Source organism: Talpa occidentalis, unplaced genomic scaffold (genome assembly GCF_014898055.3).
Source record: "Talpa occidentalis isolate TD23 unplaced genomic scaffold, MPIMG_talOcc4v2.1 talOcc4.12, whole genome shotgun sequence".
In the NCBI taxonomy this organism is placed as follows: Eukaryota; Metazoa; Chordata; class Mammalia; order Eulipotyphla; family Talpidae; genus Talpa; species Talpa occidentalis.
The window spans coordinates 51,657,020-51,671,784 of NW_023601212.1; the positions used below are offsets into that span (position 1 = coordinate 51,657,020).

Consider the following 14,765-nt stretch of genomic DNA (forward strand, 5'->3'; position numbering starts at 1 on the left):
TATATGTGGAATTTTATTGAATTAATTTATAGCCTTATGCAAGTTGAGATATTGAAATATGATATTTAAATTAAGATTCTCAGTTTTAAACAAAAATTATTCCCAGGTTCTGACAAAAAAATAGTGATTACCAGAAGAGAAAAGGAAGGGGCATGGGAGGTAGAGCTAAAGGGGATCAATTTGATAGTGGTATGTGGTAGAACTTTGGTGCTGGGTGTATGTATTTATATTGAGGTATAAAGCTTTACTACTGAAATATATACTTTATTAAATCAATTTTTAAAATTTTCTGAGTTTTATTAGATACTTTTTTGCCTCTCATAATAACAGATAAGCTCATTCAGTCATTATGTTGTCATTCAGTGTTGAATGATTGATCTGAGGCATTTACTTTATTCAACAACAGTTCATTGATTACATGTGTGTGTATCAGAGCACCAGAGGAGAAATTAACCCTCAGCCCAGGAAAGTTCCTGGAGTGAGGTTAATATAAACATCAAGTAGGAAAGCAATTATGTAGGATGATGTGAGCATACATGAATAATGCATTATGTGACACTCACAGAAGGATTCAAACCACATATGAAATATTTATTTTGTAAGGAACAACATAAAATACCAACTAGTTAATACCATGATAAAACACGTTTTACTTCTATTTTTGTTTCATATTCTACTTATTCCAGATTCATTCCTTGATCTAAAAATGCAGCCACCCCCCTGAATTATATGATATTCATCACTTCTCCATGAGCAAATCATTCTACCATTCAATTTAATCTCACCAAAACACTGCTTTCATCTTATGTTCTTTCACAAATATACACACTGCCCTTTATTTACCTATTCAAGTGTAAGCCCTTCTGATTTTCTTTTAAGATTTTAACAAAATGTTTACAACCTTGTACTCTCCCCAGTGATTCATCCTTTCAAAGCTAAATCCACATCTATGCTATTTTCTCCCCAAGTAGCCTCCCTTCTCCTAGATATAAGTTTATCCATTTTTGAAAATCCAATTCAAGTTGCTTTTCCCACATGAAGTCTCCCATACTGTGTTTCTTGACACTATTGAGCTGTGTAGAGATATAACAGTGTGTCAACAGCTTTTGCATTCTTTCTGAGAACTTCCCTCAATCAGCTAGCCTCAACTATAGGTTAACTTCTCCCTCCTTGACACCATTTTCTCCTGACTTTCTTCCCACTCAATCATCAGTTCTTAATATCATTTATCAATTTGACTTCTGTCCAACTCTTAATGATGCTGCAACAGTTTGTCTTTGGCCCTGTACATCTCGCTTTATACTGCAATCTTATCCATTCGTGAAAACTTACAAATCTGTGTTTCTAACCCATGTCTCTATTTTGAGTTTGAGATATGGATATATCTACATCTAACATCTCCACATGAACCTTCCACAGATAACCTCAATCCCAACAGTTCTAAATGGATGCAAATCATCATTCTTTACTTATATTCAATTAATCTGTCCCACATTTTTTCTATTGAATTGCCCAAATATACATTATATTGCCAAAATCAAAATACTGCAGACATAAATTCCTGTTTTTATTCAACACCACTCAATGGCAAAGTCCTGTCATTCCTTTTCTCCCCATTTCCAGTGACCTAGTTTTATTGGCTCTATTAAATTATTGCTGTCTATGCTCTCATATTTCCACACATTTACTTATTTTATAGTAAACTCTATTCTGCCTATTCTATTACTAAATTCTGTAGGTATATTATATTACAACTAATTACTTATGTGTCTATCATCAGAAGATTATGAGCTCCTTGAGACTAAAGATTATACGTTATCTCTGCCCTCAGCATCTAGCACAAAACTGTAGGTTTTTAAGATACATGTTTATTAAATGAATGAATGATGACCAGTGATAAAATAAGTTTATAATGATTCTTAACCATAAAAATAAGATAAGGGAAAGAAGTGAATATTCACCATGTAAAACACAGACAAAAACAATGACGACAACAAAAACATGCTAATACTATTGCGTGTTTACCTGTGCTTACATCATCTTGTTGGAATCTAACAAGAGACTTCTGAAGTGACTGTTTTTAAGGATGCAAAGGTGAAGAGAGGTAGTAAAGGACAGAGATAGAATTTGAGTCCAGAGACATACCTGCACATTCCATGCTCTGGTTAATCTGCTTGGAGAGTTTAATTTTTTGGCCTTTACTAAATGAAACGGTAATTTATCAATGTCAATTAAAACATTAGCAAGTAAGAAGCTATAATGTTTTATTAATAAATCAGCCCAATGATTTTTTCAAAATGATTTTACTATGTATGATAAAAATAACTCCACAAAAAAATAAGAAACACAATGTGTGTTTTTTCATAGGTCCTCCTATTATCATCCTTGAACCAGTAGAAACTGTTGTTAATGCTGGTGGCAAAGTCACACTGAATTGTCAGGCAACTGGAGAACCTCACCCAACCATTACTTGGTCCCGCCAAGGGCACTCTATCACCTGGGATGACCGAGTTCACATGTTGTCCAACAACTCATTATATATCGCTGCTGCTCAGAAAGAAGATACATCTGAATATGAATGTGTGGCCCGAAACATGATGGGTTCTGTCCTTGTCAGAGTGCCAGTCACAGTCCAGGGTGAGTGTGGTCAGGTGGATGTCCGTGTTAAACAGCACCTGGGGCAATCCCAATCTTGGAAATTATTAAACGTCTTAGCCTAAACTTCCTTTATCCTTAAGATACTGCTAGATTATGGAGAAAAGACAAAAATCACTTTGCAATTTATATACTGAAGTGCCTCTGTTTTTAAAAGTAGCTCATGATCTGTCATTGTGCAACACCTGCCATTACCGTTCTCTTCATTAAATATTGCCATTAAAAGCAACCAAATGATGATTCAGCAATATTTCTTGCACAAAGAAATGAAACAAATTATAGAATATTTACAAATCAGTAAACCGAGTAGTTAAAGGCCACTGAAATGCTTTTATGGTTTTTGTGCAAGCCTAGTCATTTGTTGGACAAAATATAATGCTCAGAACAGTATGCAAGAGAGAGCAACCATCTTGCTGGCTAGTCCTTCTACTTGTTAACAAGAACCTAGTCATTACTTAATTCTATAGATCCTCTGATCTCATTTACAAATGTTACCCAGTCTTAGAAATCTCAAAAAAAAATATTATGGAAATTTTATGGATGTTTATGGAAATTTTGGCTCTGGAAAAAGATTGCTAGAATATGTCACAATGTTAACAGAATTTCCAGAACATAAAAAAATATGGATTGTAGCTATAAAATATCACGTTAGCAATTCAAAACCCCAAACTGAAATTTGGTTTCCAAACCAAGTGAAAGTTATTCTCGGAAATCAGTGCATATATTTTGCTTTAGAAAATGATTTACATGTATATAAACACAAAAGTTACACATATAATCTCTAACTCTTAGCAGCTATATCCAAGTGAGTCAGAACTGGAACTGGAAAGAAACTCCAGTTAGCTGAAGTTCTCTCGAGCTTAGATTTTATTTTTACCATAAAGGAGAACATCCATAAGTAATTCCTCAGTAATCATAGATAAGCTTTAGATCCAGTACATATCTTTAATGAAATTCGATTTGCAATTTTTTACTTACTGAAGAGATAACTTATCATGTTTTGTTTGCAGTTCACGGTGGATTTTCCCAGTGGTCTGCCTGGAGATCCTGTAGTGTCACCTGTGGAAAAGGTATCCAGAAGAGGAGTCGCCTGTGCAACAACCCCTTTCCAGCCAATGGTGGGAAGCCTTGCCAAGGGTCAGATTCAGAAATGCGAAACTGTCAGCATAGGCTGTGTCCAGGTATCCTCTTTGTTCAACAGATATGCACATGCTCAATAGCTACTCGTTTCTGTCCCCTAACTATGGATAGTCTCGATGCTAGTATTTTCAATTGAAATATACCTAATGATGTCACATTTCGCCACTGAATAGTGGATGGCAGCTGGTCAGAATGGAGCCCTTGGGAAGAATGCACGAAGAGCTGTGGGCGTGGCAACCAAACCAGGGTCCGAACATGCAATAATCCAGCTGCTCAACATGGCGGGCGACCGTGTGATGGGAATACTGTGGAAGTAATTATGTGCAACATTAGGCCTTGTCCAGGTGAGAATCCTCAATAATTAAAGCTTATCTATTTTCAACTCCTATAAACAGGTTATAGCTACCTTTTCTTTTCTGTTATGAAAAGATGTTTATATGGCCCCTTGAATATATTCATTCTCTGTGCTCTTCTGTGTCATAGATAAACTTGTGGAGTCATAACATTAATCAGTGTTAAGTAAAATACCTGTTTTAATTGAACCTGATGACTCTAAACTCTAGTGTGTTTTTAATCATGTAGAAAAAAAAACCAAGTATTTGCAAAGTCATAGAATTTTAGAGGTAAGGAGGATCTTACCTCTATCACAACTATTTATTCTCAAGTGAGAAAAATGAAGCCTAGAGAAGTTAGATTCACCCAGAAACACACCACTGCTGAGGGGTAAGATAACAGCTACTGTTCACTGATTACCCACCACTAATCACTTAATATCTAAATAGGAACCACGCTAGGTGCTTTGTATACATAATATTTTTTATTTTAAACAAGAACTCTGTAATACAGATATTTCAGGGCTTTTAAAGTCACTGAAATCAAACTTAAATAATCTTAAGCTGAAAATGCTACTTTCAGATATGATTGAATTCAAGGATTGGGCCAATGTTTTTACTAGCATGTTTTCCATCTCTTATGTCTACTTTCCTTTCTTTGACTTTATTCTCCATTAAACTCTTCCATGTGGTGGAAAAAATGACTACTGGCAGCTACTGGCTCAAGGGATTTTATAATCTAAGACCTCAGAGAAAAGAGTTCCTTCCTCTCTCAGATCATATCAGCCTCTGAGAAGCAATGATTTTGTTTGGGTCCCATGCTCACCTCTGTACCAAACTGAGTCCAGAAGAAGGATATTTTGAAAGCCAGCTTGGATTCCAGGACCACCCTGTGTCAAAAAGGGTAGACTTATGGAGTAGAAAAACAGCTGATCATTCACCGAGTCACTGGGTCATTTCTTCATTCATCCAACAAATATTTATTGAGCACCTTCTCTATGCTCAAGCCCCTATTGTAATTGCTAGAGTTACAATGATGATAAAGATGATATCATTCAGATATTGATAAGCATGCTGAACAAACTCAAATAGTTGAAGTGATAGGCCACAACTGGGAGAGAGGCTTAGTTAGGACAGTAGAGAAAGGTATTTAGACATAACAAGATGAGATATTAATCCACTGTGTTGATTCTTATATCCTATTATTCAGATAAAAAATTAATATTCAGAAAATATATGACAATTCACTGAGGTTTATAGCACTAGTAAAAAGTGAATCAAGGATTTAAACCCAGATCAATCTGATTCCCAGCCCTATTCACTTAGATTCTGGGTATCTTGCTAAGCAGTTTAGAACTTCCGCTGTATTGCAAAAACAAAATACTGTCGTAAAATCTTAAATAAAATAAACCAAAAGCCAAAATTGCTTTCTTTTTATCCTGAACAGACAGAAAACTAATTATAATTGCATAATGATTCAAAGAAACAAGAACCAGAAATACTTGATTCAAGCAATCTTTGTGCAATTTGCCAGGTGTGATATCTATGTAATGAAAAGTTAAATGGTTTTATAAGTATCCTAAAATATAAGTCAGGTTTTTGTTTTCTCTTCATGTTGAATAGCTGTTGGCTTACTGTTCTTTTAGAGTTTCTTTGGCTCTTTCCAGTCCCTGAATTGATTGAATTGTGCTATTATTTTGGCATAATGTCATTGGGTGTCCCAGAATCAACCAATGACAGTGTATATCTTTTCCCAACTAAAAACTTAATGACATTGTTATTGTTAGATGATATGGAACCTAATGAGACTATTTATACTACAAAAATCATCAGATGTTACAAATCAAAATTTTCCTCCCAACTTCCAGAGGGGTGGTTGCCAAACATTTATCACTATACCTCTAACAAAGTGGACAGATGGCCTAGAATAATCTTTCTCATCCAAAGGACATGCTGCAATCTTAGGTACAAGAGGTTTTCTTTTTTTACATTGTTGGATTCACTTGCTGTATTTGGTTGAGGATATTTGTGTCTGTGTTTTTGAGAGACATTGACCTATAGTTTTCTTTTTGTATGTGTTTGTTGGGTTTCAGTGTTAGGGTAATTATGACCTTATAGAATGTCTTAGGAAGAAACTCTTCTGCTTCCATCCTCTAAATAATGTAATAAAAAACTAGTAGAATTTCTTCCTCAAATGTTAAGCAGAATTCAGCAGTGAATCAGAGGGGATTGGTGCTTTCTGTTACTTACTTAATTAACTCTTTAATGCTTGTAGGCCTATTCAGATTCTCTTTTTGTGTGAATTTTGGCAAGTTGTGCCTTTCAAGGAATTGATTTATTGCAAATAAATTATCAAAATGAGGATGTAGAGTCATTCGTAATACTCCTTTCTGTTCTTCTAATATGAAGAGTGTTTTTTAAATGCCAATCCTTCCCTTAAAAACAGATTGATGTTTTCCGGGTTGGACTAGTCCATATCCACTTGAGAGTCATTGTCATAAAAAAATATTGTTGTCAATTAATTACAAATGAGAATTTTTAAAATATTTTTATTAAAGTAGCAATACATTATATTATTATATGTTTAGGTATGCATCTTAAAAATAAACATCTGTACGCACTACATTTAGCCTACCACCAAAAGTTCAATTCCATCCTTCACTGTACAATTAAACCCTTTACTCAGTTTACACACCCTCTCGCCCTCTCCCTTTGTAACCATGAATCAGTCTTATAATCTAAAAACTTATTTTGTTTTCTTTACTTCATTTGTTTTCTTCTTTCTCTGTGTACCACAATATGGTATTTTTCTTTCTCCATCTGAGTTATCTCATTGAGCGTAATATACTCTATCTCCATTCATGCTGTTGCAGATCGCAGGATTTCATATTTTTTTAATAGCTAAGTAGTATTTCATTGTTTATGTATATACTTTGTCTTCATCTGATCATCTATTCGTGGGCATTTAGATTGTTTCCAATGCTTGGATGTTATACATAATGCTTCAGTGAACATGGGAGTTCCTGTATTTCTTTGAATTCATGTTTTTATATTCTTCAGATAAACACCCAGAAATGGGACAACTGGATTATATGGAATTTCTATTTTTAATTTTTTTTGAGGACTCTCCCATGTGTGTTCCATAGTGGCTGCACCAATTAACATCCCCACCAACAGCAGCAAGGGTTCCCTTCTCTCTACATCCTTGCCAGCACTCTGCATCCTTGGATAGCAGCTGTTCTCACAGATGTGAGGTGATGTCTCATAATTGGTTTGATTTGAAGCAAATGAAAATTTTTGATGTGTATTTCTGAATTCAGTTAAGAACTTTGAGGGAAGAATGGCCATCCTCACTCATAGCTCACGCTTAGGTACTCTTGTGCGCCTTGCATGTTGACGCTTAACTTTTATCTATCAGCTCTTTACTCTGCACATCAGTCATACAATGTAGGTTCTTATCTACATTGTAGATCAAGAAACTTGGCACAGAGAAGTCAAGGAACATGCCTAGCATCACACAGCTAGTAAGCGCAGCATGGTTATTCAGGCCAGGGTGTGTGTTCAGAGTCCCTGCTTCTAATCACTATGCTGTTCCAGAATCAGAACTGCAGTGCCAGATAACAACAATGCAATTATTATAGTTTGCATTTTTCTTCTCCACCAATCCTTCCATAGTTGTTTCCTTTTGTGTCATGTAGAAACCCTGATATTTTATACCTACTCTGGTTTATATTATCATTCTTCCTATCATTCTGCTCATGTAAAAGAAAACTTTTTTTTTTTTTTTTTTATCTTTAGAGACAGACTGTTTTATTTTAATGTTTTTTCATCTAGTTTTTCAAGTTTTTTTTAGCTTGAATATTTACACTGAATCATTCTAAGCATTTTATATTTTGTCATGCATTTTCTTTTTTTTTTTTATAATTATAATAGCTTTATTTTTTTTTTTAAATATTAAATTTTATTTTTATATTCCCCCATACAATTGCAAACGCCCCATTCTGACCCCAATCCTTCCCCTCCCGCCCCCCACCCCCCAAAAAGTGTCTCTGGTTCATAGTTTTTTGTTGATTTTGATTTTCACTTTCTTATATTCATTTTCCTGGTCCCTTATTTAAGTTTTCTAGATTCCTGCTATGAGTGAGACCATCCGGTATTTTTCTTTTTCTAAAAGAAAACTTTTAACTCTACCATACTTTATGTCATGAAATTCAATTCTGTTCAATGTCTGTATTGATTGTAAAAATTAAAAAGGGCTTCCACTGAAAACCTCTGCTTGTATGTAACAGATACTACACCGATAAAGTAATATATATCATCCAATTTTAATTCTTCAATAAAAAGCACATTCATGTATATGATTTTATAATATAAGAGGTGTGGACTATTGTTAACCAAGAGTCATGAAAATGGAACATATTAAAGTAATTGGAGCAGCATAATTTTTGAAAACATATAATCTGTACATAAAGATTATGAGTGTCAGCAGTCAAAATTTATTAAGGAATAGTTTTGAATAGTATCTGCTATGTATCTGGAGGCTTTCTCTCTCTTTAGAATTACTCAAATACTTTTTAGGGCAAATACCTATCAGCTGAAATAAATTTATATGACTACATTTGCCTGTGTATACAAAATATAAAAAGATGCAGTCCTACTAGAAAACAGTTAATTAAAAGGAAATGTAAGATATATTTTTAAATATTTTCTAAGCAAATAGCCCATTAACAATTTCATGACTTTGATTTCAGTTTAATCTATTGGCATTGTAAAGGTTGTGATAAGAGAATGGACAGAAGCTTGAGGTCCTACTTTGGTTCACATCTTCGTAAACCAGGTGACCACAGACATACCTTATGAACATGATACCTAAAAAGTACCCCGAAAACAAAAAAGGGACCTGATGCTAACTTTTACATAAAAAAACCATAGTGTTGATTCTCAGCCCAGCACCTGGCAGGAAATCACATAAGGTTGTTCCAGTCTTAGGGTCAGATGGTGTAATATGTTAGTTACCAAAAGGAAGGCCTTAATTATCATTTTGTGGAAACTACTGGTCAGTTTTTTCTGTTGTTTAGGAAGCAGGTGAGTGTGTTATTCAGAACTTTCAATTCACGAACATTACGTAACGGAGAAAATTTTTCAGAGTTACAACTGAGCAGACCATCATACTGAAAGACCCAAGTACATTTGTAAACATGTGGCTAAATCAGGCTTAAAGAGGTGGACTTCCTGTCTGGGATCCAAGTTACCATTGTGGAAATATTTGTGTTGTCCATAACCACATCTAGATCTGTTCAACAGCCTTTCTCCTAACATTCTGGTTACTTCAACTTTCCCAGAGCATGGTGTACAAACACTTAGATTGTGTTGATATATGGCAGTTTGGTTAAATTTAACTTTAATGAAATGCCTCCTTTGGATAATTTTAAGCATTTATATTGGCATTAGATAACTCTGCATTTCCCTTGAAAACCCAGTGAGAAGGAAAGAAGAAAAAATATCATTGCTGTTTCCTTTGGTTCAACTTTGATTATTTCAGCTTCTGGGCAAATTTAGCTCATTACTGAGAACATTTATTGATTTTCTATTTTTTTTTAACAAACGTGGTTGCCTGACTTGAAGCTCTGTCTCTTGGTACATTTGTAGTTCATGGATCATGGGGTGCTTGGCAACCTTGGGGTGCATGCAGTGAAACTTGTGGAAAAGGTACCCAGATAAGAACAAGACTATGCAATAATCCACCACCATCGTTTGATGGATCCTACTGTGACGGAGCAGAAACTCAAATGCAAGTTTGCAATGAGAGACACTGTCCAGGTAGGAGAAGTACAATGTTTATAGCCTTAATAAATGAGTGTCTATCTCTTATTTAGGTTTCTAGTGTGTCAGTAAGAATCATTGTCAATAACAACATCATTCCACCCATCTATATCCAAGGTTTAAACTAATTGTTTTAAAGTAGTAAGAAAACAAATGTTTTTCTTTAATCCAGTTGATGGCAAGTGGGCCCCTTGGGCTCCTTGGAGTGCCTGCACTGTGTCCTGTGGAGGAGGCGCCAGACAGAGAATGAGGGACTGCTCTGACCCTATTCCTCAGCATGGAGGGAGCATATGTGAAGGAACTGATGTCCAGAGTGATTTTTGTAATAGTGACCCTTGTCCAAGTGAGTGTTGGAAATAGTGAGTCAATGTTATACTTTCTTAAAAATTTCATTAAAGCCTTATGTCCCTAAAGTTATAGTATTCTATGACTTGATTCATCTACCTTTGGCATAGGATATTAAAATGTTGGATGTCTGCTGTTGTACCTGGATGGTACCATAGATGGCATTGATATATGTGGGCAAGGACTGTGTCCTGTTTCATTTGATCTATGTAGGACTAGCTGCAGAGTGCAAGGATGAGCGGATCCTTACATGTTCACTGTTAATGATGCTTTATGGAGGCAAGCACGTGCCTCTCTGCCTAATCAGCCACCACCCCAGAATTTTAGACCCAGCAGCATCTGACTCCACTGTATCCTGAATGTTACAGCCTTGACTCCTCAAGAGCAGAGACTTTGTCTCATTCATATCCTTCAGCTCCTGGAATACTGTAAGACTCAATAAATGTTAAATAGAATTGCAAAATCATTGGAATGTATAACCAGTTTCTAGTCAAAACAAGAGCTAAACAATCTACTTTTGGAAGTTGACTATTTATAGATTTGTATGCTTCTTTTCAGTTCCTGGGGAGACTCTTCCAATACTTTTTGGATGAAAGTCATTGTTTAGCACTTCTCCAATGGTTCTGTGTTGTAGCTCATGGTAACTGGAGTCCTTGGAGTAGCTGGGGAATATGCAGCCGGACATGTAATGGAGGGCAGATGAGACGGTACCGCACATGTGATAACCCTCGTCCTTCCAATGGAGGAAGAGCTTGTGGGGGCCCTGATTCCCAGATACAGAGATGCAATATTGACATGTGTCCTGGTGAGCTTCCCAACTCCTGGCAGTAGAATAAGTCAAGTATTTTACTTAGTGTTCATTGCAGCAACCCCATCCCTTCAGATTAGATTTTATTGAAATAATAATTTATTCTTCTGATACCATGAGGAGTCTACCCATCAGGTATTGCTGCTGTAGGGTACCAACCACCAAATCACTCATCATCCACCCTCATAGGCCACTGTCCTTTCAGATTTTGAAATGAAAATGATATAGTCAGGAGCACCCTAAGTGTAGATTTCAAAACTAATTTATTAATATTGACCATTCCATTTGTGCTCATAGTGGATGGAAGTTGGGGGAACTGGCAGAGTTGGAGCCAGTGTTCTGTCTCTTGTGGTGGAGGTGAAAGGACTCGAAAGCGACTGTGCAACAATCCAGTACCTTCCAAAAGTGGTCGCTCCTGTCCAGGAGATTCTACTCAGATATCTAGGTGCAATATACAAGCATGTCCAGGTAAGTGACTAGGTTAGACTTTGGCAGGATCATTGCTAGTACATTTACAGCATTTGCAAATTAAAAAGAGTGTCAGTCTGAGCCCACAAATTACAAAACAGTGCCAACTCTAGGAAGAAGAATTAGGGAAAATGAGCTTTTCCCCCATTGTTAGTAACAGCTCTACACCAAAGTGCATGGCTGAATTTTAGCCTCTGATGACCCTCTTTCATGCTCTTTAGGAAAAGGATATGTTCTAGGGCCTCCCCTGGTGGCACAGCAGTTGAGCGCTGGGCTGCGAAGCTGCCCGCAGCCTCTGCAGTGCCTGTTCGATCCCTGGCCGCTGGCGAGGGTCCCACATGGTGCGCAGACCTCTCCTGCCACCCGCTGCTTCCCTCAGCAGTGTACTTGTCAGTCTGCCTGTTCTGTTCCCCGCTCTGGCTCTGGTGAATTCTCTCACCCTCCCGCACTTCTGCCTGTACCCAGTGTTTATATAAATAAATAAATAAATCTTTAAAAAAAAAAAAAAAAAAAGGATATGTTCTGCACAGCCATAAATAACAGCCCTGGGCTTGCAGAGTTAAGAAGATGGTGGAAGAGTGTGCAAACTCAAGCTGAGATGACAGGCTGAAAAATGAGGGCAGAATTTTAATATCTAACATAAAAACACAGTTGAGGGGCTATTCTTACATGGGCAGAATAGCCACAGGGACCCTGGAACCTGAGTGTGAGAGAACCTAAGTGTGGAAAATAAAAGAGAAGCCAATTCAGTTCATGGAAGGAAAGTATAAGAGTTCAAATACCGTAACCCAAATCATGAACATGGATAGATATTATAATAGATGTAAAATTTCAGACACAATGAGAATCCTAGAGTTTATAGACCTTACAAAGGATATGCTGGAGAGGCATCCCTGGTGGTGCAAGGGGTTAAGTTGCAGCACTATGAAGCTATCCGTCGCCACTGCAGCATGAGTTTGATCCCCGGCCAGGGAGCTACCCACTTGGTGCAGCAGACCTCTCCTGTCTCTCCCACTGCTACCCTCAGGAGTGTATTTTAGTCAGTCTGCCTGTTATGCTCCCCACTCTGTCTCTGGTGAATCCTCTTAGCCCCCTCCTCTCTGGCCTGCACCCCAGCCCTTGTATGCATAAATAAATCTTTGGAAAAAAGAGTGTGCTGGAGTCTCAAGAAATATGGGTTATGTCTTGCCTCAGAGGACAGACTTTCTCAGTGCTGTCAGAAGATCAAAAGCAACAGTTTCAAATTGCTGAAGTGTGGAGATGTCTATTGGATTTTCAAAGCTTCACTGTTGCTTTAGTAATAAAATGTTCCTGAAAATCAAGCATGCCCCATTGGGCAAAGAAAAAAAGGAAGTTACATGAAAAGATTTATAAGATCTATGTTCAACATCCCTTATCATCAGGGAAACACAAATCAAAACCACACTGAAATACCACCTTACACCAGTAAGAATGGCACATATCAAAAAAACCAGCAACAACAAATGTTGGTGAGGATGTGGAGAAAAAAGGAACTCTCCTACATTGCTGGTGGGAGTGCGAACTGGTCCAACCACTATGGAAAGCTGTCTGGAGCTTCCTCAGTCTACTAAAAATGGAGCTACTATACGACCCTGCAATTCCACTACTAAGGATCTACCTAAAGGACACAAAAACATTGATTCAAAAAATTCACCTGCACACCTATACACCTATGTTTATTGTGGCACTATTTACAATAGGTAAAACCTAGAAACAACCCAAATGCCCAAAAATAGATGACTGGATCAAGAAGATGTGGCATATATACACAATGGAATATTATTCAGCAATCAAATAAGATAAACTCATGCCATTCACAGCAACGTGGATGGAGCTAGACAGAATTATGCTCAATGAAATAAGCCAGAAGGAAAAAGAAAAAATATCGGATGGTTTCACTTATAACAGGAATATAGGAGAACCAAATAAGACATCAGTGTAAAAAATGATAACAGTACAAAACACAACAAAGCAAAAACAGACAATTATGAGTCAGAGACATCCTGCAGGGGAGGAGGAGGGAGAAGGATCAGAGAGAAGGAGGTAGGAGCACAGGGGACTGTGGTGATGGTGCACGGGTGACTTGGGGAAGGAAATTCTATGGGGACTCAATCTAAGGGAGTGGAGGGAAGCAAATATTGTTTAAAAATTTAAAGAAAGGTAAAATAATTTAAAAAAAGATTTATAAGATCTACACAAACCAAAGGCCAAGTGCCTATCAGTCCACTTGCTCCCCAAGGGTGTTGAGGTGCTCACAAGTAGACATGATGACAGTTCTAGTTTCAGTTGGGACATTTTGTAGCTTAACCCCTGAAGGTTCCAGGGTCCCTGTGGAAGAAAGGAATGCAAATAGGCAAACAATTTGAATTAGAGCCTGGCAGAAAATGTCAGGGACCCCCAACCAAAGAGGAGAAATCTGTTGAGAACTGTGGCGCAAGTTCCTCTGCAAGATTAGAGAACCAGGGTCAAATGGGAGGCCAAGTTCATTAATGATGACTCAGAAAACACAGTGAATTAGGCTCATCCCCCATCTGCTGAGGACTAACGGTAAGAATGGAAACGGCCTGAATGGACCTGCTGCTTCTGCACCCTCTGCAGTGTAGTTCTCATCACACCCCGAGCTCTCTGCTCCTTTGAGTTTTCTAGATTTGGGAAGCCACCAAGTCTCAAAAGGGTGACACATGCTCTTTCCTCCACCTAGAAAGCCCTATTTCTGACTTCTCTGGCTCAGTTAACACATAAACTTTGTTCTAATCACTACTCAATTTTTGCATCCTTTTCAGACTTCCCTGAATAGTAGCTATGTTGTACATTAGTACACTTCAATTTTACTTTTATTTATGGAATTCTAATTAATGTCTATAGCCCTAATCAGAGATAGGCTATATTAAGGAAAGCCTTGTATTAATTTTTTTCTTTAGTACCATTGTATCCTCAATATTTGATGAAAAATGAATCTAATCCAGAACATAGTGGCAGAACTGATGTAAGAAAATGTCTCTCATAAACAAAGAAATGCAGGTTATCATGGTGAAATATCATATACCATACTTACTGGATTTTCTGAGATGAAATACAATAGTATTTCTCCCTAGTATATAATATATAATAATATCTAAAGCATATAGTAATTGTTTTAAAAAATAGATTCAAAAAAGGGTACCAAATAATGA

General features: G+C 37.0%; 1 protein-coding gene across 2 annotated transcripts in view; it reads left to right on the plus strand.

Moving 5' to 3' along the window:
* The window catches only part of HMCN1 (hemicentin 1), a 508,306-nt gene that overhangs the window by 459,581 nt on the left and 33,960 nt on the right, over window positions 1-14,765 (plus strand). For both annotated transcript variants that reach the window (XM_037506314.2, XM_054693419.1), the window contains exons 87-93: window positions 2,368-2,637; window positions 3,666-3,836; window positions 3,969-4,139; window positions 9,777-9,947; window positions 10,123-10,293; window positions 10,930-11,100; window positions 11,401-11,571. In XM_037506314.2, coding sequence (XP_037362211.1) covers window positions 2,368-2,637; window positions 3,666-3,836; window positions 3,969-4,139; window positions 9,777-9,947; window positions 10,123-10,293; window positions 10,930-11,100; window positions 11,401-11,571 — 1,296 coding nt within the window. The remainder of the gene's footprint in view (window positions 1-2,367; window positions 2,638-3,665; window positions 3,837-3,968; window positions 4,140-9,776; window positions 9,948-10,122; window positions 10,294-10,929; window positions 11,101-11,400; window positions 11,572-14,765) is intronic.